The following is a 25,775-nucleotide window of genomic DNA, read 5'->3' on the forward strand; positions in this document are numbered from 1 at the left end:
TGCATGTGAGGCCAAACACCATCCGTCATGTTTTAAAGCTTTCCGCACAGCATTCTACAACTATGAGCGTGCGATTCACAGAGCCGAAGCACCAAAGGAGCAGGCTTGCATGTCAGCCGCCCATGAAAAGGCATTCAACTCAGTACTGGAACACATTCAAACCCAGGTCATCCAGCAGAATAAAGTTCTACAGCTTTCTTCCTTGCGCTTGCTCTATGTCGAGGAACTGAAACTGAATGGATATGAGAACTCAAATTATCGGTCAGAGAAACTACTGAAACGCCTACAGAATGACCCAATCAAGGAGCATATCCACTTCACGAAGGTTGATCATGACAAATGTGATGTCATTTCTTTCTGGCTTGTGCACAGCTCAAACATAACAGTTTCCAATGCTCTCGCACGAGCATTCACACTCGGAAGCACAAACAAGAACCAAAATGTTGCCCTCCAACTTCGCCAGGGTATTCTACAGGCTTTCAGAGAGTGTAAAGACCAACCATGGCCACCAACAGCTGAAGACATGGAGCTCAATCCTGAAGACATCCTACCTCCAGACCTTGTCCGCTTTCTCAGCGTGCTAATGACTGGCAAGGAGGGCATCGAGACAGAAAAGGTGAAGCGTCTGGTCTTCTCCATTGGACAAGATCTGTGCCGTGCAGTGTCAGATGGAAAATGGAAGTTACCAAAGCACATTCTCCTCTGTGTGACTGTAAGGCACCTGTTCCGAAGCAAACAGCTCACCACAATACTACACAGGCTTGGACACTCTGAGAGCTACGATTTCGCCTTGGAGTTGGAAACTGCTCTCGCCAAGGTCCTGGATGAAGTCTCAACTTATCGTACACCACAAATTGTGACAGGAGAGGGCAACCTTGTATTCCACTGTGAGTGGGACAACTTGAATAAAACCACTACCAGTGTGCACGGCAGCAACATTGTAAACAGTGCTGGAGGAATCATGGTGCAGGAGGTCAAGCCCGGGTTCGAGAGCAGCAAGGACCGAATGCTACCTACCATCAATAGGTCACAACAGCGTAGCCTGAAGGTCGACACACCAAAAACTCTCCCACCCTTGCACTTTACTCGCGTTGGCCCGAAGTTCCCTGAAGGCTCATCATTCACACCGCCAGCAGAGAATGACACAGTCTATGCCACTACGATGCAAGAGTACTACATCTGGCTCTTCATCAGATACATCGGAAGCTGTGGCCTGCAGCCTGTGCCTGGGCTAGGGGGTTTCACCTCTGCAACTGGTTCTCCCCCACCCAGCAAATCAACAGTCGACTACTGCACGCCTATCCACCAACCGATCACAGACAACGCAGTTGTTCGTGAGCTACTGAAGCGTTCCGAGGCAGCAACTGCTGAGGTGGGTCAGAGATGGGTCCTGAATACATTTGATCTGGGTGTCTGCATGAAAGCCCTTCCCATCATCTGGCGCTGGCCAAATGAATTTGCTAGTCATGTAGTAACGATTGGACCCTTCCACACATCCATGAACTACATCGGGATGCTCACTGGACACAAGATGCGTGGTTCTGGATATGCAGAGATTCTCTTTGAGGCACAACTAGTAACAAGTGGATCTCTCAAAGGTGTTCTCAGTGGAAAGGCCTACGCAAAGTCCCTCTTTTGCCTCAAAACAGTGTGTGAGGCAATGGAGAGGCTGTTGATGGAGAGATTCACTGAGGAGGAGAACATCATGATCTCTGACCCTGCTGTGCTTCTCAGAATGACCCAGTCTTGCAACCGAGAGCACCTCGATGAAGCCCTCAAAGACCCCTCAACTCTACTCCTCATCAAAAAGTACCATGCCTTTGAGGAAAAGGTGCGCAAGGGCCACCTGGGGAAGACAGCTGCCTTCTGGATGTCGTTCATTACCCACTGCCATCTTGTCTTCATGCTCCTCCACTCTGTGAAGACCAACAACCTCCAGCTGTTTCACAAGTGTAACGGAGAGATGGCAGATATCTTCTTCGCCTTTGACGGACACAACTACTCCAGGTTTGTGTAGCATACATGGTAAAATGTATAACCATCACTGAGTAGATTTTAATTGATACTTGGGTTCATGTATTATGAGAGGAGCTATTCCAATAAATGTCTACAGTATTTCCCTCTCTGTACTTTACAGATATCTGACTTGGCTGGAAGTCGGACCTTAATATGAGTCTATTATTTCGTAAAACTGTGATTATTTTGTAAATAAAGCACTAATTAGCATACTAGCAAACCATAGACACAGGTGATCTTGTTATGAATAGTTCTATCATGATCTACACCCGTCAAAACATGAGTCTAGACACCTTATTTTTTCAATTATCTGCAATATTGGCTGAGATATGTCAAAAATCGTTTTTTTGATAATGGCAGCAGTAATTTGCATAAAAATGGTATGTGGGACATTTTTTCAGCTTGGGGCCATAGCTAGTCATTTTCTACACATTTTTTCCAATCTAGAAACACTGATTAGAAGTATATCTCCGGGGGGTGCAGGGGGACCTAGTCTTCCTACTAGACTACTATCTTACCAACCAATCTCCTGTGCGAATTCAAAATATTGAAAACAATATGGCCTCATGTTCTGCTGCATTTTAGCACAGGTTCTAACAAAAAAGAGATCCTGGGATTGGGACGAGATGGAGGTTTCCAATTTACATAGTACTGAGCAACCTCCGGGAGAGGAGGAGCGGAGAACGGGTGATGGGCAATAATCTAAAGATATACTCCAGTTTGCTTGATTTTTTTAAGCCAAAAAGGATTCACATCTGATTTGTTAAAAACAAATTATATTAATAAACTAATACTTCACTTAGAGATCAGGATGTGTTCCTGGAAAAGAGAGTGATAATTGGAAATGCATTGAAGTGGGTCATTATACGGTTGTTTATATTTATATGGAGATGCGTTCCCGACACTTACCCTTGGCCCACGATCCAGTGATGGCATATTTTGTTCAGACCACCATATGACCTTGATCTTCAACATTTAGGGATAGAGTGAAAATGAAGGAAATGCGTCGCCATCTAAAATCTATCCATAAAATAAAATAAAATGAAAATCAGAGGAAAATTATTCAAGTTATGATTAAAAAGGGATTTTTTGTTAATTAGGTCACAATCCGAAAAAAGTAGGTCAAGGGTATGAATCAAATACCAGGTGCACTACTTCAATGCAGGTACACAATTATGATGCAAGAACATCTTGGAAGGCCAAACGGTCTTTGAGACTCTGCATTGGTAAAATTGAGCGATGACAAAGAACACATTTTTTCGAACCGCCATTTGAACTTGACCTTTAACCTGGTATAGACTCTTTAAACCTGTAGGCATTTAGACCCGTTGAAGCGCACGCCACACAAACGTCTATAGTGTTTTCTTGCAATACAGACTATTTTTTTTCCAGCAAATAATGTGCAAGCTCCACCCACCATTAGGGTGGGTACTTTGCAGTTTGAACATAATTTACATATTGGGTCACTGAATAGGTTCACCAATCAAAACCTAGAAGCATATTGTTCTTGAGGTCAAAGGGTCGAAGGTCAAGGTCACATAAAATCATGAATTCCCATTAGATTGACTTGAAATTTGAACATAATTTGCATATTGGGTAACTAAATTGGTTCACCAATCAAAATCAAGAAGCCTATTACTTTTGTGGTCCAAAGGGCAAGTCAAAGCGACTGATTTTGTAAGTACTGGTATATGACCACTTGTATGACCATAAGTACTGGTATATGACCTGAAGAATCACGAGATTGGGAATTCAACGTATTTTTTTAAATTTAATTATAAATTCTTTTAATATTTTTATGAAAGAACAACAACAGGAATGTTATTAACAATGGGAAGAAAGAAGGAAGAGATTTTGAATACAACATTCTGTCGTTATTTACTTTTAACATTGTTTTTAATGAATGGGAACAGCAACAGCGTAGGAACAATGCAGGCATGTTTTAATCATTCAGACATTCACCTTCGTGCTCCTGTTCGACTTTCGTTTGTGCCGAATTAAATTCACATGTTTGATGCCAATGGGAAAAGGATATGATGTAACCTTTTAAAATTGAATTGCCAGTGGATGAAAAATTTCCATGTTTCAAGTGGACAACAAAAAAGAATTAAATTAAATGAAATGATGGGCCGATTGGCCTCCTCCTATACCAACGTTACTTGTGTATCCTTGTACTAGTACCCGACTGCAGAGCCGCAATGATCCGGCGAAGCCAAAGCCTCTTGCCACTATTTTACCCATCACTCTGGCATCAGTAGGTTAGGTAGTTGGTAGTAGGTAGGTGTAGTAGGTACTGTACCTTGTTCAAAATGACACCATTTGCATTCTGGATGAGATTAAAATGTATTAAATTTTCTTCTTGATTAATTCGGTGAATTCCGTCTCAATTTTGGATATTTCCGGCCGTGAAAAACTATCCCCGATGGCCGCGATATTTCTAAAAAATAATTATTCGTCAATTTTAGAATATTTGACGCCGTTTTCACCCTCCGAAACGCGGTAATAAGCTTTTTTGAAATATTTTTTCAAATGCTCGAATCTCATTGGTTCCGGTGTTTGGTGACGATTTTCGTTGAAGACAACCAGGGCCCGGGGAACGAGGTTGGTCTTAAAGTATTTTAATTACAAATTAGAGGTGCATAGGATTGTGAATCAAACAAAGACGGGTGAAACAAACTCCTATTGAACTTTTTCGCAATTTTTTTATGCATACTTTCGCATCCGGAAGATGGCGGCCTCCATTGAGTGATTTGGTTTTTGAAATATTTTTTCAAATGCTCGAATCTCATTGGTTCCGGTGTTTGGTGACGATTTTCGTTGAAGATATTACCAGGCCCGTGCGGGCCGAGGTTGGTCTTAAAGTATTTTAATTACAAATTAGAGGTGCATAACATTGTGAATCAAAAAAAGACGGGTGAAACAAACTCCTATTGAACTTCCGCATCCGCAAGATGGCGGCCTCCATTGAGGGATTTGGTGCGTCAAAGCTTCGAAATTCTCAAGGGATCCAGCAAAATCTGGCTTTTCAACATAATACGTATGCGTTCATTCACAACATCGGCTTCGCCGGCTATAATGTTTTTAAGAACGAGAAGAAAGGAGGATGGGAAGGACAGAGAGTTGGAGTGGGGAGTTGAGGCTTGGGGAACAGGGGAGCAGGGTGGGGGGTTGAGGACTTGGGGTTGTGATTGGGGGGGGGGCTGGAGGCCTGAGGACTTGGGGTTGGGGGTGGAGTTGAGAACTTGAAGAAAGGAGCAAGGAGGAAAGAGAGTGGGGGTGGGTGTGGGGGGCTGAGAGGCGACATAAAGCTGGGAGAGGGGGATTGAGGACTTGGGGTGAAGCGGAGGGGATTGAAGACATGGGGTTGGCTGGGGAGGTTGAGGACCTGAAGTCATTTTCTCCATTATGTTGAATTTCCACGGGTCCCTGCTCGTGAATATTAACAACAAGAAAGAGCAATCAGAGATTGCAGACCCTCACCAAGATGTTTTCAGTGGTTTTTAAGGCTTTCATGTTAAAAGAAATATGGTTGCCGAACCACGTGATCGATGACGTCATCATTTTTTTTCCACCAATTTATCCCTAGATTATGCTCAAGAAATTTCATCTTGATCGGATGAAGTTTTGTACTTGCTCAATTATGATATCATAATGGAGGCACCTATGACATCATCATTAACATATTTTATTCCCCACGGAGAGTTCTTTCCAATGAGCCATGTTTCAATTATTTATATTCAGTGCTTTCATAGATAGAGGTGCAAAGTTTTTCGGTTTTTCCAAGATGTCAGCCGAACCACGTGACCTATGAAGTCATAATTATTATTTTAAAAATGCTACAGGTGGAGTTGCACCTATGGTGATAATATTGCCTGTCAATCGGACCAACGGTTGCAGAGAAAATCATATTTATTCTGTGCAGACAAACAAACAGAGAAACATACAGACAAACAAACAAACAAACGGACTCAAATGCAATACCCTCTCCTCTGGCGAGGGTAACAATAATAATAACAGTAATACTTTTCTAATAACATTAATAAATAATTTTAATAAAGTCTTACTGTACAGCAAAATGCAGGAGAAGGAGGGTTGGTGTTTTTGGTAAGTCATGCTCCAGGACCCGTTTGTCCAAGTGCAGCCAGTTCTGGATTCCCCTGTAAACAACACACAGCAGGAGTCCTTAGCAGACCGGGAAACGAGCCAGCAACAATGTGATTCCACAATCTCGCAAAAAGATCACAGCAAGTTTGGACACTGGTAGAACATTCCAAAACGTAGTCCTGTGGCTACACCTAGGAATAACAATGTTAAGGCCATATACTACATACTTTATTTATAAGCAAAATAATAATTTCTCTTCATGATTATATGAATCAAGTTATGCTTAAGAGCAGAAGTTATGTGGTTTATTAAAATTGTTATGGGTCTAGTCTGATGGGTAAATGGGGCATCGTTTAGAATAGTTATTTCATAGTCCATGTTAGCATAGGCACGATGTAATTACTGAAATTAAATAGACAGTCTTACATTAAAATGTTTAACGACCTCAACTGGTCTTTCCCACCCAAGTGTCTGTTTCTAAGGCCCCATGCCCCTCACCCCAATCCCTTTCCTACACTCCGCAATGCCCCCATCTATTTGTATTTTCCACTCTACTCACAGGATGGGCAAACTGTGCAGAAGCTCCCAGTGTGATCAGATAAGGGACTCTATCACATGTCAGGAACAAGGCCTGCTCGTGATCAGAAAATCATCAACCTCTCCCTCTCCTACCTGCCAATCAACATAGGCACGTCATCCTCACATGGTGTCTGTCGGCCAATCTACAGATGCTGGGGCGGTTGGGGGGAGGGGGAGGTTTGGGTTGGGAGGGGTTAGGGATGGGCTGCCCCGCCACACCACAAGTGATAATGTCAGCCATTAGGGTTTAAACTCCATGACTCAATTGATCATAACATCTGAAATTATATATCGTGCTTCTGAAAACTGATTTGAACTCAACTGCAGGCAGAGGTGAGTGGACAAAATGTGGTTTCGAGGCTCGACGTGCAGGGTGGATCCTTAGCCTAGTAAATTAGTCCTTGAAGTATGTGCCAAACAGTAGATAAATATGCTCGCGACCTACGTACAGGGAAAACATGTCGCCAAACGCCTTCTTCGCAAAGGGAATAATTAATTATATATCTTTGTAGTTTCTAGTATGTCTCCTAAAAAAGGGACGTAACCAACCTCGGGAGAAATATAGACATTACATATCTCGTGATTGTTATTGTATTCAGCACGTGTATCCAATCATTCATCTACCATTTAGCCTAGTGTATGAGAATATTTACTTCGGCCTGCGCTCGGGTCTGATATGTTTAGATAAAGAGCCAAAAAAGCTCAGCCTATCCCATGCTTACATCTGTTTGTCCAAGTTTGGCCTTCTGTAGGAAGGGACAATGGGAGGTGTTGTCGTTATGGCCCAGGGTTTGCTATGTCTTTAGCGCAGATTCTTGTCTGATATTTTGCTATAAATGAAATGACTTTTTGCTTATTTTTCAGCGAGTGTCTTGAGGAATTGCCCGCTGCGTGTTAGGCGGTGCATTCTTGAGCCTCGCTCCACACTGTGTGTTTGTAATCGATCCCATTAAACATTGTTGCTCTGATTCTTCTTCTTCTTCCTTCCCTTGAGGTCTTCGACCGACAATAAAACCTGGGAGGACTAAATACAGAACTAAATAAAGCTAGGCATACAGGACGCCATGTGGAAAAGGTCTTGTGCAAGACGACTGTGAGCGATCGCGGGGAGCGGGACCATGTCTGCAGAGTATGTGGAACGGTGTGGCACCATACAAGTTCCTACACTTTTCCCTCTGTGTCTTGTCCACTCTCTCTGTGCATCTCATGCTGAGTTAAAGAAATAAGTTTGATTGTAATGAGGGCTTTTGCACATCAGGATATTGACAAAAGAGTATAAATTGCAAAATGGTTAACCATAATTGTTATGTTCCTGGATGTAAACCAAAGTCACAAATTAATAGGAAATATGTACAAAAAATATCCATGGATGTGACCGAACTGTGTCGAGTTCCTATAATTTCCTGTTAATACAGGCAAGCGGCACACATACACGCATGCACACACACACACACACACACACACACACACACACACACACACACACACACACACACACACAGACATGCTTATCCTTTTAGCAACATATGCAAAAATTTAGCACAATTTCTCTTGTTGCTCCAGAAGCAAACAAACAATAGATTAATAACAGCTCCCACAGTTCCTATTAACCCCTCCCCTCTCCCCCCCCCCCAACATGATTAATAATAAATATCACCATTTTAAAAGTTGTTTATAAATTACCCTGCGCCATCACAAGCTCCAAATATAACCTTCCCATCTCGGATAAGAAACACCAAAACCAGATACAGTGTCTCCATGAGAGAAGTCTGTCTGGAACGTCTAGCTCTCACGTAAGTATCGCTGGCACAAGCTTTGTGTATTGACAAGTCGTGAATATGTCCTTTGTAGAAGAGCTGGTAACCATTACTTTATTGCTAATGACACACAGCATCATCTTTCCAATTTCAGATGTCCATTAAATAAAACACCAAGCACACCATGAGGTACTTTCACAAGTATTTTAAACTTATTTTAGAGGATCTTTGAGCCATTATAGATGACAATCCTTATCTCGCACACACGATATGTATTAGCATGCCCCAATGGCCGCTGATGCTCGGAATTTCTGCGCATGCGCCCAAAGCATTCTGGGGCAGATCGCAACATTTCAAAATTATCAATGACCCAGAATATTTTAATACCAGAATTAAACCTTGTCTTTTCATCGTCGTTCTTAAGCATTTAAAAATTGGTTTCATCACTCCTGTAATATTACCTGACAAAGGCTTCAAACGACATTCTCTGCTTGCGATAATGAACGTCATCTTACAAGAGTTTTTGTGCATTTTGGGATACATTAAATGAATGGTAATTTTATGGTGTTTATCCGGAACTAAGTCTTCTCGATTTTGAGTGATTTATATGGTGTTATATCAAGTCTATTTTATTAATCGTTACTTCTTTTGTAGGCCTTTGAAAGTCCAGTAACAGTCTATAAGCCCAATTCATCCAAGTGTTTGAATGTAGAATGTTTTGCATACAAATGCAATATTATTATTTGCTTTATCAATTGTAACGATAACATATTGTGTTTGAAGCTGTTTTAAATAATCATGCGTCTCCAGATTGGTTAAAATTACCTTCGGATTATTGATTCGAACTTTTCTTTTAAAATCAACAACTCTCCCTTATACATGTTTTTCTACCTCCTCTAGCCATAAATTTGGTGGATAGATTGGGTGTAATTATTTTGTAATACTTTCTATTAAAAATCCACTTTTGACATTATGGGGTATTATGTTTAGATCAGTGACAAAAAAAAATCCATTTTAAATTCAGGCTGTAACGCAACAAAATGTGAAAAAGTCAAAGGGTGTGAATACTTTCTGAAGGTGCTGTATGTGTCATTAATTATTTTATTCAATCCACATGGGTACAGTATAAGCAGCTCTTAATTCTTTAATCCAGAAAAGTTATCTACACATGTAATTGTGTGATTGTTTTATATTCCATCCCATCCTTTCTCCGGCCATTACTGCTTATCTTTTCAACTAGCTGAACATCAAAGCTTGCGTTTTTACAATATCTGTAAGAAAAGTGAGGAGTAGACACTAGTAGTTTTATCTGGATTTCTCATGCTGCTCCTGTATGCATTCATTCTTTTAATATTACACCTCTGCATTGGTGCAGAGGCAACATATTTCATCGCATATTTGCTACAACTAAAGAAATAAATAAGTTTTAATATAAATAAATATTTATTTAATTATTTAATAAATAAATAAGTATATTTGAAGTGTTACATATAATTAATTCTATGGTTTTTCGAAACTTGTAAGAACTAGCCGTTACTATAAAATTAATTATATTGTTTGTGGTAAATAGACGGCAAGTTTTGCAATTGAAAATCACACATCTACGCACTTTGCATTCGTATGTGTTCCCCATTGGATAAACCAGAGTGGCCACCCTCTACAGCTAGGATATCTGTCTGAGTTAACTATACAGCATTACCTTGTCGAAGAACACAAATCCGAATTGAGAACGATTAGTCCACAGGGAGGCTAGTTCAGCTGGGGTCTGCCCTACTTCACCTTAAAGTTTGTTTTAAAGCATTGCTTTCATCATTTGAAAGGTATACGAATCAAATAAATATGTAAGAAACATACATCAGCAAATAAGACACAGTATACTGGATTTTCCACCTAAAGATAACGACAAATCAGTGGGAGAAACCTCAACAAAACAATTGTCAATCATCACACACACCTCATTTTTAATCAGTGAAGCCGCTTCAATATTTGGCTATGTCCTTCCTTCCTTCCGTCCATCCATCAAAAATAAAGAACCATTGTAACCCATAGTATTGTCGCGTTCCTCACGATTAAAATCGTTGAAGGAAACGGATTGCTGAAACAGGTTTAACTCCGAGGCATTCAGTCAAAAATATAGTGGAGGATACGCGTAGGGGCACATGGGGGGGGGGGAGGAGTGGGGTGGGGGGGAAACCGGTGCGCTTACCTGAACGACTTCCACCCGACGTCTTCACACCTGTTATAAATAAACTCAAACGAACCGCATTTAAAATGTACAAAAATAAACAGGTTTATTAAAGAAGATGCCGGTAACAAGGAAAGCACGATAAAACTAAAATCCTAAATTGAGGGACTCTCCACACAGACCTGCACACAGACAACGGGAAACATAAAATAACGAAAATAAATGTGTGATTTATTGTGGGGACTTATCTCAACTTGGCTGGTGTGTCTCGTCAAGGATCGTCAAAGATCATCTGATGGCTTGGTGGGAGGATGCGCATTGTTGGCGTATACTAGGCCTCACTGCGTGTCTTTTCACTCCGGGCCTCGCGTGCGAATCGAATGAGCCGCACATGTCCACCCACCGTTCCTGCTTGGAAACTCGCGGCTCTTCTTCCTCACGACCACCAGGAAGATCTCGCCACACGGTCGTTCGCGATCGGGTCCAAAATCGGCAAAGGGCAAGAAGACGTCGGCACTCAACCGTCCGCTATGGCATGCAGAACAAGAACCCCAAGAAAGAGAGAAGGAATGTCGACACACGACTGCCCACTATCACATCCAGAAACGAGAAAGATAAATGCCGACTGCACGCGATCAAAACCAGAAGCAGAGAGAGAAAATGTCCGCCAGCGCATTCTTTATCATTCAGGCTCTGAAGTCTGAATATTTCTTCTTCTGAAACTTCTGAAAAGTCCTTCCTTCACCAATCAGTGAGGCCCTTCTTACTAGTCCTTTCTGTCAATCAAACCCTGGACCAATCACTGCTCTTCAGGGCATGGCTCTTGGCCTGCCCGTCCTGTGTCCTCTTAGCAAGTAGGGGTAATCAGCGGTAGTGCTTGATGCATAGTTTCCGGTTAGTTTTTATTAATTAGGGTGTTTAAATGCGGGATTCTGGCTAGGTATCTGGTGCAGTGTCATAAGGAACAAAGGAATAAACTGCAGAGGTAATGACACACAGGGAATTAATTACCCATAATCCCTCGCTAATTAACACAAGAGCCACCCTCTGTATGGCCACATGAACACTTAATCCGAACACCCGGAGCTGACTTATTTACATCAAGATGGCTACACGACATTCGGAGCATATTACCGACACATTCTAACTGTACTCGTACCCTACTGCAAAGCCGCAATGAGCCGGCGAAGCCTAAGCCTCTTGCCACTATTTTACCCATCACTATGGCATCAGTAGGTTAGGTAGTTGGTAGTAGGTAGGTGTATTAGGTACCGTACCTAGTTCAAAATGACACCATTTGCATTCTGGATGAGATTAAAATATAAAATTTCCTTCTTGATTAATTCGGTGAATTCCGTCTCAACTTCGGATATTTCCGGCCGTGAAAAACTATCCCCTTCGGCCGCGAGATTTCTAAAAAATAATTCTTCGTCGATTTTAGAATATTTGACGCCGTTTTCAGCCTCCGAAAGGGTAATAAGATTTTTTTAAATATTTTTACAAATGCTCGAATCTCATTGGTTCCGGTGTTTGGTGACGATTTTCGTTGAAGATAATCAGGGCCCGGGGAACGAGGTTGGTCTTAAAGTAATTTAATTACAAATTAGAGGTGCATAAGATTGTGAATCAAACAAAGACGGATGAAACAAACTCCTATTGAACTTTTTCGCAATTTTTTATGCATACATCCGCATCCGCAAGATGGCAGCCTCCATTGAGTGATTTGGTGCATCAAAGCTTGGAATTCTCAAAGGATCCAGCAAAATCTGGTTTTTCAACATAATACGTACACGTTCATTCACAACACCGGCTTCGCCAGCTACTAAAGTAATCGCTGCCTACCCCCGACAAATGTAACAGTATTTAATTCTAGAGGGTCTACAGTGTAATTCTAGAGGGTTCTACAGTGTAATTCGAGAGGGTTCTTCAGTGTAATTCTGGTGGGTTTTACAGTGTAATTCCAGAGGGTTCTAAAGGGTAATTCTCGAGGGTTCTAATGGGTAAATGTAAAGGGTAATTCTAAACGGTAATTCTAAGGGGTTCTAAAGGGGAATTCTAAAGGGTAATTCGAAAGGGTATTTCTAAAGGGTAATTCTAAAGGGTAATTCTAGAGGGTTCTAATGGGTAAATGTAAAGGGTAATTCGAAAGGGTATTTCTAAAGGGTAATTCTAAAGGGTAATTCTAAAGGGTAATTTCAAAGGGCAATTCTAAGGGGTAATTCTAAAGGGTAATTCTAAAGGGTAATTCTAATGGCTAATTCTAATGGCTAATTTTAAGAGGTAATTCTAAAGGGTAATTCTAAAGTGTAATTATTCTAAAGTGTAATTATTCTAAAGTGTAATTATAAAGGGTAATTCTAAAGGGTAATTCCATAAAGGTAATTCGAAGGGGTTAGGCACAGAGTTCATTCACTGATGAACATTGTCAATGTTGATCACTGTCAGTGCTGTCTCTGCCAAACTGATCTGGGATATCTGTCAGTTCTATATCCAAGTCATCCCAGGCCACATCCTCAGAATCTAGTGGTTTGGTGATGATATCGATGAGCTGTTGTGGCAGGACATTTCCTACATACCATAGTGGCTCAAAGACAACAGACACAGTGTTCAGCTCAGATATGTACACTGCCAAATCCGTCAAATCAATGGAACGTGAAGTAAGAGGCTGTAGTGAGAAACTCATCATCAAGGGTGAAAGTACAAAGAAGACTCCGACTGGAAGCTGTTCTTGACAAACGATGAGAAAAAGACGCAATTCATCAATGTCCTCTGTAAAGTATGGAGTCATCAGTCGTATGCTAACAGGCTCCTGGGAAGAAAAGTCATTCTGATCTGTGAAAGGGACTGCATACCATTTGAGGTCTGAAGATGGGACGACCACGAAGAAGATGGAAGTTGAAACTCTGCGTTCAACCCAAGAGGAAACAGACTCCTGAGTAGTTCCCTCCTACGTTTATGGGAAAGACAAGGGATACAAGTACATCCGCATCAAAAGCTCAAACAGCGATCTGTTCTTCATCCTGCTGCACTATGCCCTCACATTGGAAAATGTTGTCATTCTCTTCGATACCAGCATGGGAAATAAGCAAAGATGGATCAACATCACTGAGCTCGCAGAGGGTTACACACAGCAGCACTGCACAGCACTTGTGTTTCTCCCTGCGTACACTGGATGTGACACAACCAGCACCTTCAAGGGACTCAGGATGATGAAGTCCATGAAAACTCTCACAGAAAAACTCAATGTTTGCAGCTGTACTGTCCTGGTTGGGAGAAACGTGGTATGTGGCCGAAGACCTAACTAATGAACTAGTGGTGTTCACTCGTGCCATCTATGGTCGCACTGGAGTGCATAAGGTCAATGAACTGTGATACGTCTGGCAGGAATCAACTACTGACACGCCGAACTATGTTTCAGAACTCCTGCACAGATTTGACACCAATGGGTTTGAAAATAACCTCCCGACATTGTTATGTACTTCCCTGTACTATGTTCGGTTAATGAATGAAAGAGCCAACCATAATATATAAGAACTATTAGGAATTTGATGTTTGTAGTTTGTTTTGTCTGAGGGTGCATATCGAGTAGGGGTTAATGGGTTAATTAGTTTGCTGGTTACATGATCTATTTTTATTGTGATTGCTTTGAAATTATTGCTCCTTTTCTATAATTTCTTCGACAATGCCATTGACTTTTTAATACATTGTCCTGACCTCAGGGTTGGATTCTGCTAGTTATGGATGCCTCATTTGATGGCTGAGTTTGGTTGTAGTGTAGTCCGGAAAAACGGCTAAAACTGATCTCAGGCCGCGCTTGCGACCAATGGTTGCTCGGCCGGATTAGAAAGGCCTATAGCCTGTCGGCACTTCCTCGGTTTAATCCCATTGTCATTCCGAGTATTTTTTACATGGCAAACAGGCTTGGGAACTTACTAGAGTCTGTGAATTTAACTGGTGGTAGCGGTCCTTTTGACATGACACACAGGACTCGAACCAGTCACCGGTACGGACAGAAGCTGCAACAATATTCTAATTTAAATTTGCTGTAAATTATATTAATTTCACAACACCCGATATTCAACATTATTTAAATAGTAAACCTTGAAATAGTTCTTTCTCTAAATTCTAATGGAAGAACGTCAACATATAAGAAATTTAACTGATTTCCTGACTGCCTGGATCATCTGCTGGATATATAAGGCGAAAGAATTTGACAACAGAAGTCCCCAACAGAAGCTATATATATATATATATATATATATATATATATATATATATATATATATAAAAATATAAAACACCTTTTAGAGGCCATTTTTCCCCGCAAGCGGGGGTTGGCCTTTTTCGGGAACTGTGGTTGTTGTTGTTTTTCGGTCCCCTTTTTGAAGCAATGTTTTACGGCCGGATGCCCTTCCTGACGCCAACCCTTTTTGCCGCCTTTAACGACAAGCAGGGAATTACCAGTGAACTGGTACTCAATTTGCCGACCTCGGAAGGATGACAGGCTGAATCAACCCCCCTGGCGTTAATTCAGCGATCGACCGGGATTCGAACCCAGGATCCTAGGATCCTAAGCCGGCACCCTAGCCGCTAGCCCAACACCAGGGACTACATATATATATATATATATATATATACATATATATATATATATACATATATATATATATATACATATATATATATATATACATATATATATATATATACATATATATATATATATACATATATATATATATATACATATATATATATATATACATATATATATATATATACATATATATATATATATACATATATATATATATATATATATATATATATATACAGTATATATATATATATATATATATATATATATACTGAAACGCAAAAGAAACTTACCACCTTTGAAACCTTTAAATATCAACAATAACACTGCGTGTAGTAAATGTGTGAACTTATTTGTGGACAATAGTGTCCTCACTGTCAGACAAAACGGTCACGGATGGTCACTTGAACCTTCAATGGTCACTTCATAGCACAGCTGTTGAACAGCCGTTTTGACTGTCAGTGATTAGCCAAGGGGTACGGGATGATTTTAATGAGCTGCACGTGATGTCTTGATATTGGCTTTAAAAAGGCCAGTGCAAAATGGGCATTTCAATCAACATGCCACGATTGTCAAGGGATAAACGGCAGCGTGCCCTGGGCATGCTGCAAGGCGGACTGAGCTACCGTGAGGTGGCACGTCGCCTTGGCTGTTCACACCAGACGATATCGGCCCTGGTGGACAGAGACACCCTCCACAACTCTGCAGATGACAGACCTCGATCAGGGAGGCCAAGAGTCACCACTGCAAGGCAGGACAGGCAGATGGTCCGAAGTCACCTGCGGGATCGATTCCGTCCAGCATCCCGCACTGCGGCAGAAACTCCGGGGCATGCAAACCACGGATCTCCAATGATACTGCACGAAGACGACTGCATGACTATGGTCTGACTGCCAGAAGACCATACAGAGGCCCCGTGATGATGGCTGCCCATCGCCGCAACCGACAGAGATAGTGCCAGCAGCATCAGCGGTGGACCTTGGCGCAGTGGAACGAGGTCGCTTTCAGCGATGAGTCAAGGTTCTGTGTGGACAGTCCTGATGGGCGTGAGCGTGTCTGGAGAAGAACTGGTGAGCGATATGCCGATTGTTGCGTGCGTCAAGCCAACAGGTGGGGTGGCCCAAGTGTGATGGTGTGGGCCGCCATATCAGGCCGGTACAGGACGCCACTGGTGGTTGTGGATGGGAATCTTAACACCCAGCGGTATGTGGATAACATCCTGCGACCTCATCTGCTGCCATTCCTGCTAGACCACCCAGAACTGAGAACCTTTCAGCATGACAACGCTCGTCCCCATGCTGCTCGCTTTACCACTGCATTTCTCCAAGGCGAGAACATCAACACCATGCAGTGGCCTGCATTCTCCCCTGACCTGAATCCCATAGAGCACCTGTGGGATGAGCTTGGGAGACGCGTAGTTGGCAGGGCCAGGACACGGGCAGAGCTGCTTCAGACATTGAGGACTGAGTGGGACAGAATCCAGCAGCAATCCATCCAAAGACTGGTAGGCAGTATACGCCGACGATGCACTGCCTGTATCCAAAACAATGGTGGCCACACACGCTATCGATAGGGGACTGACATTGCACCCTGTGCTGTTCTGTACTGTAGAACAAACTGATGAGATGGTGTATCTTGGTCAAAAACTTGACATGTCATCAATAAAATGCCAATGTTTCAATTAGCAATTGTTGGTTTGTTTTATTTTGAACTGTTACAATTTTATTACATTTCAAACAAGTGATAAGTTTCTTTTGTGTTTTCGGTCTTTTTGAAGTTGGTCAAAATGGTCAAATTTTTTGGTCAAAATGCCCATTTTGCACTGGCCTTTTTAAAGCCAATATCAAGACATCACGTGCAGCTCATTAAAATCATCCCGTACCCCTTGGCTAATCACTGACAGTCAAAACGGCTGTTCAACAGCTGTGCTATGAAGTGACCATTGAAGGTTCAAGTGACCATCCATGACCGTTTTGTCTGACAGTGAGGACACTATTGTCCACAAATAAGTTCACACATTTACTACACGCAGTGTTATTGTTGATATTTAAAGGTTTCAAAGGTGGTAAGTTTCTTTTGCGTTTCAGTATATATATATATATATACATATTAGTCTAGTAGGAAGACTAGGTCCCCCTGCACCCCCCGGAGATATACTTCTAATCAGTGTTTCTAGATTGGAAAAAATGTGTGGAAAATGACTAGCTATGGCCCCAAGCTGAAAAAATGTCCCACATACCATTTTTATGCAAATTACTGCTGCAAATTTTATGCAAAATTATGCAAATTTTATGCAAATTTTTGATGAGGAGTAGAGTTGAGGGGTCTTTGAGGGCTTCATCGAGGTGCTCTCGGTTGCAAGACTGGGTCATTCTGAGAAGCACAGCAGGGTCAGAGATCATGATGTTCTCCTCCTCAGTGAATCTCTCCATCAACAGCCTCTCCATTGCCTCACACACTGTTTTGAGGCAAAAGAGGGACTTTGCGTAGGCCTTTCCACTGAGAACACCTTTGAGAGATCCACTTGTTACTAGTTGTGCCTCAAAGAGAATCTCTGCATATCCAGAACCACGCATCTTGTGTCCAGTGAGCATCCCGATGTAGTTCATGGATGTGTGGAAGGGTCCAATCGTTACTACATGACTAGCAAATTCATTTGGCCAGCGCCAGATGATGGGAAGGGCTTTCATGCAGACACCCAGATCAAATGTATTCAGGACCCATCTCTGACCCACCTCAGCAGTTGCTGCCTCGGAACGCTTCAGTAGCTCACGAACAACTGCGTTGTCTGTGATCGGTTGGTGGATAGGCGTGCAGTAGTCGACTGTTGATTTGCTGGGTGGGGGAGAACCAGTTGCAGAGGTGAAACCCCCTAGCCCAGGCACAGGCTGCAGGCCATTGCCATGCCATGCAGGCACCAGGCACAGACCGATCACAGACAACGCAGTTGTTCGTGAGCTACTGAAGCGTTCCGAGGCAGCAACTGCTGAGGTGGGTCAGAGATGGGTCCTGAATACATTTGATCTGGGTGTCTGCATGAAAGCCCTTCCCATCATCTGGCGCTGGCCAAATGAATTTGCTAGTCATGTAGTAACGATTGGACCCTTCCACACATCCATGAACTACATCGGGATGCTCACTGGACACAAGATGCGTGGTTCTGGATATGCAGAGATTCTCTTTGAGGCACAACTAGTAACAAGTGGATCTCTCAAAGGTGTTCTCAGTGGAAAGGCCTACGCAAAGTCCCTCTTTTGCCTCAAAACAGTGTGTGAGGCAATGGAGAGGCTGTTGATGGAGAGATTCACTGAGGAGGAGAACATCATGATCTCTGACCCTGCTGTGCTTCTCAGAATGACCCAGTCTTGCAACCGAGAGCACCTCGATGAAGCCCTCAAAGACCCCTCAACTCTACTCCTCATCAAAAATTTGCATAAAATTTGCATAATTTTGCATAAAATTTGCAGCAGTAATTTGCATAAAAATGGTATGTGGGACATTTTTTCAGCTTGGGGCCATAGCTAGTCATTTTCTACACATTTTTTCCAATCTAGAAACACTGATTAGAAGTATATCTCCGGGGGGTGCAGGGGGACCTAGTCTTCCTACTAGACTATATATATATATATATATATATATATATACACAGTGCATTCAGAAAGTATTCAGACCCCTTCACTTTTTTCACATTTTGTTATGTTGCAGCCTTATGCTGAAATCGTTTAAATTCATTTTTTCCCTCATCAATCTACACTCAATACCCCATAATGACAAAGAGAAAACAGGATTTTAGAAAGTTTTGCAAATTTATTAAAAAGAAAAAATGAAATATCACATTTACATAAGTATTCATACCCTTTGCTATGACACTTGAAATTTAGCTCAGGTGCCTCCCATTTCTCTTGATCATCTTTGAGATGTTTCTACACCTTGATTGGAGTCCACCTGTGGTAAATTCAATTGATTGGACATGATTTGGAAAGGCACACACCTGTCTATATAAGGTTTCACAGCTGACAATGCATATCAGAGCAAAAACCAAGCCATGAGGTCGAAGGAACTGCCTGCAGAGGTGAGGGACAGGATTGTGTCGAGGCACAGATCTGGGGAAGCCCACAAAAAAATTCTACTGCATTGAAGGTTCCCAAGACCACAGTGGCATCCATAAGTCTTAAATGGAAGAAGGTTAGAACAACCAGACTCTTCCTAGAGCTGACCGCCTGGCCAAACTGAGCAATCGGCAGAGAAGGGCCTTGGTAAGAGAGGTGATCAAGAACCCGATGGTCGCTCTGGTTGAGCTCCAGAGATCCTGTGTGGAGATGGGAGAAACTTCCAGAAGGACAACCATCACTGCAACACTCCACCAATCTGGGCTTTATGGCAGAGTGGCCAGACGGAAGCCTCTCCTCAGTGAAAAACACATGAAAGCCCGCTTGGAGTTTGCAAAAAAGCACCGAAAGGACTCTCAGACTGTGAGAAACAAGATTCTGTGGTCTGATGAAACCAAGATTGAACTGTTTGGTTTCCGTCTGGCCACTCTGCCATAAAGCCCAGATCGGTGGAGTGTTGCAGTGATGGTTGTCCTTCTGGAAGTTTCTCCCATCTCCACACAGGATCTCTGGAGCTCAGCCAGAGTGACCATCGGGTTCTTGGTCACCTCTCTTTCCAAGGCCCTTCTCCCCCGATTGCTCAGTTTGGCCGGGCGGTCAGCTCTAGTTAGAGTCCTGGTTGTTCCAAACTTCTTCCATTTAAGAATTATGGAGGCCACTGTGCTCTTGGGAACCTTCAATGCAGCAGAAAATTTTTTGTAGGCTTCCCCAGATCTGTGCCTCGACACAATCCTGTCTCTGAGCTCTGCAGGCAGTTCCTTCGACCTCATGGCTTGGTTTTTGCTCTGATATGCATTGTCAGCTGTGAGACCGTATCTAGACAGGTGTGTGCCTTTCCAAATCATGTCCAATCAATTGAATTTACCACAGGTGGACTCCAATCAAGGTGTAGAAACATCTCAAAGATGATCAAGAGAAATGGGAGGCACCTGAGCTAAATTTCAAGTGTCATAGCAAAGGGTATGAATACTTATGTCAATGTGATGTTTCAGTTTTTTCTTTTTAATAAATTTGCAAAACTTTCTAAAATCCTGTTTTCTCTTTGTCATTATGGGGTATTGAGTGTAGATTGATGAGGGAAAAAATGAATTTAAACGATTTCAGCATAAGGCTGCAACATAACAAAATGTGAAAAAAGTGAAGGGGTCTGAATACTTTCTGAATGCACTGTATATACCCGTATATATATATCACACACACAATGAAGGTGGATACCTTGAGACCATGTAGGCCTCCGTTCCATTTCCTGAAACCCGCATATGGAGATAACAACCAACAACATACAGACCTCAGTCAATTGGTCCAGTGAACTGAACACATATCATTTGAAATTCCTCTCTCCAATGAGCCAGAGAGCCCTAGTGTGTGGACATTCAATATACTGAACATCTATTCAGGACCATTGAAGTTTTATAGATTGTGGAACAGTCCCATCATAAGCTAGATCACATGTGAGACACGCTAGTCGACATCAGTGTACTTTTCCATGATTTAGGAACATCAGTAGACAATGGAGAAATTGATACAGCGAGTGGAATTTTAACCTAGGGTCCAGGTATCATGAGCGAGCTACTCAGCCGGGAACACCAAACAGGCGGACAGTTGATTTAGGAATGTGATCAAAAACATCATGGATATATTGCACTTTTAATGGTGTCTGAAAGTCTTACATTGAATCCACAAAGCGTAGACCGAAGTATTCTTTCTCCTTCAGACGCACGTGAGAGGCCACCAAGTCCAGTAGATCCCGAGCCATGAGTTTTGGCTGCCAAGAGGAATAGAAAGCGAATAGAACAAGTTTAAGATCAATGGATGTATGGCTTAAACTTCCTAGATTGTAAGGGGGCATCTATTTACTCAGTATGCAAATGGGGAGGTGGGGTAGGAGGAGGAAGGGGGGAAGTGGGGAGGAGGTGTAAGGAGGGAGGAAAGAGTGGGTGAGAAGGATTGGGAGGAGGGTTGGGTTGAAGAGGAAGCCAAAATGGTAAAGGAAGAGAAGGGTGCATGATATGGGGGAAAAAGGAGCATAGCAGAGTGTGAGATGAGTAAGAAGAGAAACGTCAAAGCTTAGGAGGAGGTATAACTAAGTGGAGCAGGATAAGTCACGTGTATAGCGTAGGTGCTGGGGAAGGGGATGAGGGGGCATCAAAATTCCACCATATTTGTGTATGATATTAATAGATTATTCCAGATTGATGATTAAATAAATTATCATTTGGAACATTATATATTAATTAATCTGATACGAGTACATGCGGACTGTCATTGGCACAATTGCTGTACATTTTGTTAACAGTCAAATGACTGAATTCATTAAGAGCAGGCCCATGGATTGTAGCTTTCCATCCTTTGCGACATCTGCCAAAGTGCCATCATTACATTGGCTCTAAGACTGAAGATTTGACTTAATTACCTGAGCAGTTTTCACGTAATAGAGGTAATTGTAATAAGCTAGTGATGTCAGCACATATTGGATCCGCAATTTTGGAATTTTTATATACTAGGTATTACCATGCTGTACTTTTATATCGATTATAATATACGAAGCATTTTTACTCGTCGCTTTGTTGACAGATTTAATCAAAAGACATCATTTTCTACGACACAAACATTTGGCTCTATTCACCTGAAATATTTGCCCAAAGTCATCTTCCCTCTGTTTGGAAATCAGCTAACATCACTTCCGTTAACCACCCTTGCTGCTTATACTGTATATATGGCGTGAGCAAAAACCCTTCTGCTTTGCTGTGAAACTCAGTGGTGTTTTCTTTGGTTTGAACCTCCGCTTAAAATGAATGAAATAAAACATTTTGAAAATTTTGAATTATTCTCACTCAAACGTCAACATCACTGAAATGCATATTGTTAAGTTGTTTAAACTTTCTTTATAGAAGATGATGATTTGTAATACTGGCTACCACCGGGTGGTGCTATACAACACACAATTAACAGAGAGAATTGGAGTCTTCCCCCTACCTTGAACCACCACCCTTCCTTCCCCACCGCCTCCAGATATGTTTCCCCAACAGAAACCATACTTGGTGTACCATACTCAGTGGTGTACCCTTGGGCAACATGCAAAATTTGGTTGGATTTGGTTCAGGAGTTTTTTTTAGTTCTTGAAGCATATATAAACTAGAACAGCACTCGTGGAGTGCCTAGCCTTGCACATTCATTCTGAACAAAAATACCATCGTTAACTTAACACGCTACTATTATGGTCCATATACCCATATCATCCATGCATTCCATTATGTCACATAGTTTCTTGGCATGGGCTGCGAACATCATAATTTCATTCTTCCCTCACATTGGGTCATAGATCAGATATATGAAGTTTCAGATGTTTCAGATAAAGATTTCAATTCAAGCAATTGTGGAAGGAAGACAACTTCACCAATGACCTCGTCATTATCACCCCATTTACCCCACGGGGAGTTTATGACATATGCTAAGTTAAAAAAAAATTTGTTGAGTGGTTTCAGAGAAGATACCCAATTCTTTTCCTTTAATCCAACATGGCTGCCATACCACATCACTGATGACATCACAGTTATCATTAAAAAATTATCCATGGGGAGTCCCTGCCATGTTTAAAGTTTTGCCTCAATTGGAGAAGCGGTTGCAGAGAAAAAGTGAAAATATTATTATGGTTCGGGGGATGGGGGAGGGGGAAGGAGGGAGCATGGTCGCAAGGGGAGTTTCTCAAACCCGCTTCCCGGCCGATGACCCTGAAGTCGATGAGCCGCAGATAACTCCATTGTGTCACGGGGTGCTAAGCAACCACAGCCACCACCTGAGACACTTAATTTAGGTAGGGTCTAATGTCCAATTCTCACTTTACCTTCCCAGCAAATTAATCACCCCAGATAAGGAATGTGCTTCCCAATGCCCCACTGCTATCAATCAAAACGGCCCTGAGCAATACTGAAAGTGGAACGTTGGCTATTGCCTAACCACAACGAAACAGTGGGGCATAACTCCCTGCCACTATTACACACTATGGTCTAACCAATGGAAAGAGACGATTGGGCAGTTTGGAAAGCAATTTATGCAAAAAGCACGTATTTACAAGGCAAACAGTGTCACAAAAGAAAGCTCTTATACCTAATACGTAAGCCCACTTAGTCAGTCAACTTATCACAATTTCTACACACACAGGTGCCTCAATTATTCCAGGATAAACGAGATAGAAAAGGGGATAGACAGAGAAAGAGATTATGTCGAGGTGTCGGGTCGGACTCTCACTCACCTGACACAATCGGGTGGGCTCACATTGGTCCCAACATAAGAAAGGGGAGGGGGGAAAAGAAGAGGCTGGTAGAGTATAGTATGTGCAGTGTAGAGAGAGGTGCAGGTGATTGTCTGCAGTGCTTTAGAGGAAAGTGTGAGATGTGAGTCAGTAATTCAGCCCCAAAAAGGATGAGGACTTATTGTTGCATACTCTTCTACATTCAAAGTGAACAAATTAGAAATAGGAAAAGCCAGAGATAGAGTATAAATCAGTGCATTTGACCGGTGCATCCAGGGAGAGTCTGCAACTTGTCAGCTCTCTGGTGTACCAAGTCACCAGCCCGTTCATCCTCGCAGGTCTGGCTTCACAGGTTCAGCATTGCAGGTTCAGCCTCACAGGTTCAGCCTCAACTCTTCAATTTCCCCAGATGCACACAATCTCTTGGTCCATGGCTTTACTCGCTTATAAGGTCCAGGGAGAGGCATGGTTTTGGAACCGAGCAGCCGCAAATGCAGCTAGAGCTTCGTGGGTGTTGCCTCCTTAATGGTCCATTCGTGTTTCTATGCATTGTACATTGGCCACGCCCAGCTCCTGCAGTGGCGTTGATGACCAAGACGGGGGCATCGGTCATCGATTTAGTCGCTAGAGGCCCACCCATCTGCCGGCACTGCAGGCCCGCACTGCACTATCATGTTATTGATTTGATTTGATTTTCAGTCACAGCAGAACCGCTACCTTATGATGTTATTGGTGGATTTGATTTGCAATGTTGGTTGTAATGTTGAGTTCTGCAAAGCATGCATAAGTGTTCTGCAGAGGTGCAGAGAGATATTGAGAGAGATGCAGAGCGAGATATGGAGAGAGATAAGAACAGAGGGGAAAAACAGAGTATTTAGCTGGAGAAGAATCACAAAGGGGTTTGAATCTTTCTAAACAAACACAATGTATTTCCCTTTCCAATGATACAAGGGGAGAGGTAATTTATCTGGACAAAATACTGCAGCTGTAACTATACTCGGGATCCCATATTTGTTGGCATGTATCGCCCTGGGGTCTCAGAAAACCAAAACTACACACACACACCTGGCAATTTCAAATTCCTTCATGTTATTATGGACCAACTGAACATTCAATCAATACCCACTTCAGCCATTGGTAAACAGTATCAAGAGCATTACCTGCACTACAAGGTCCAGGCTCCGGTCATCCAAGAGGACAATCTGACACCTTCTACCTTCATTCATCTGCAAGATACACACGGGCAGCAATATGATGACATTAGCCCTGCACTTACACGTTATTTAGTTAATGTTAACGTGGAGGTCAACGCATCCATGACGTTTGAAATAATGAGGGGATACTCAAGTATAATGAACAACTTAGGTAATATGGATTCACCATCCGGTGTTATATGCAGAGTATAGCATGCACTCAGGCACCTCAAACAATTTACAAATGGCAAGCTAGGTGTCCAAGTGATAAAAGGTGACCTGCGCATGATATAGTACAAAATATGTTTTTTACGACATGAAACACAGAATTTCCATATTAACCAACTAGTATTTTAATACCTGAATATCTTCCATAAATTGTCAGCAATCTCTGATATATGATATACTTTGACAGAAATCATATATGAGAATCAGGGCCGGGTTTGCAATGGCTCTGTTGGACACTGCTCAATGGTTTGCAATGGTGGGGGTGGGAGAGGTATAAAACACATGGACACTGCTAGGACTTCCAGGAAAGAAGTTGGTATTTCAGAAAAGTGAATAGTTTAACGGGGGTAGTGGATCTGAGGTCTGGTGAATTAATGGAATGGACAAAAGTGTATCTGGGGTGAATTAGCGGGGGGAGAAAAGATCAAGGTTTTGGATGGGGGAAGATAAGAGATGGTGGTGAACAGCTGTTTTGAAGACCTGGAGGGAGGAGTGGGATTGAAGAGAGTGAGGGAGTTTGTTCCAGAAGCGGGAAAAAAGAGGAATGAAAGAGTGAAGGTGAATAAAGAGTCTTGATTTTGGCAGTTTCACCAGAAGAGGGTTGCTGGCAGATCTTGTGCGACCTGGAGGAGTATTTTGGGGACAGAGCACAGACAGGGCTGGGGGAGCTAGGCCAGAGAGGAGACGTTAGAAGACAGAAAGACCACCAACCTGCCTGCGGTGAGTGAGTGAAAGGCCCTCGGATTTAGCTTCAT

At 42.3% G+C, this 25,775-nt stretch overlaps 1 protein-coding gene across 2 annotated transcripts in view; it reads right to left on the reverse strand.

Moving 5' to 3' along the window:
* LOC137425928 (FERM domain-containing protein 4A-like) overlaps positions 1-24,825 on the reverse strand; it is a 296,129-nt gene extending 271,304 nt beyond the window's left edge. For both annotated transcript variants that reach the window (XM_068114650.2, XM_078776193.1), the window contains exons 1-3: positions 24,760-24,825; positions 21,018-21,112; positions 6,081-6,173 (exon numbers count right to left, since the gene is read on the reverse strand). In XM_068114650.2, the coding sequence (XP_067970751.2) occupies positions 6,081-6,173; positions 21,018-21,112; positions 24,760-24,825 (254 nt within the window). The remainder of the gene's footprint in view (positions 1-6,080; positions 6,174-21,017; positions 21,113-24,759) is intronic.
* Between the last annotated feature and the right edge of the window lie 950 nt (positions 24,826-25,775).

This window comes from Myxine glutinosa, chromosome 4, assembly GCF_964187855.1.
Source record: "Myxine glutinosa chromosome 4, kmMyxGlut1.1, whole genome shotgun sequence".
Lineage (NCBI taxonomy): Eukaryota > Metazoa > Chordata > Myxini > Myxiniformes > Myxinidae > Myxine > Myxine glutinosa.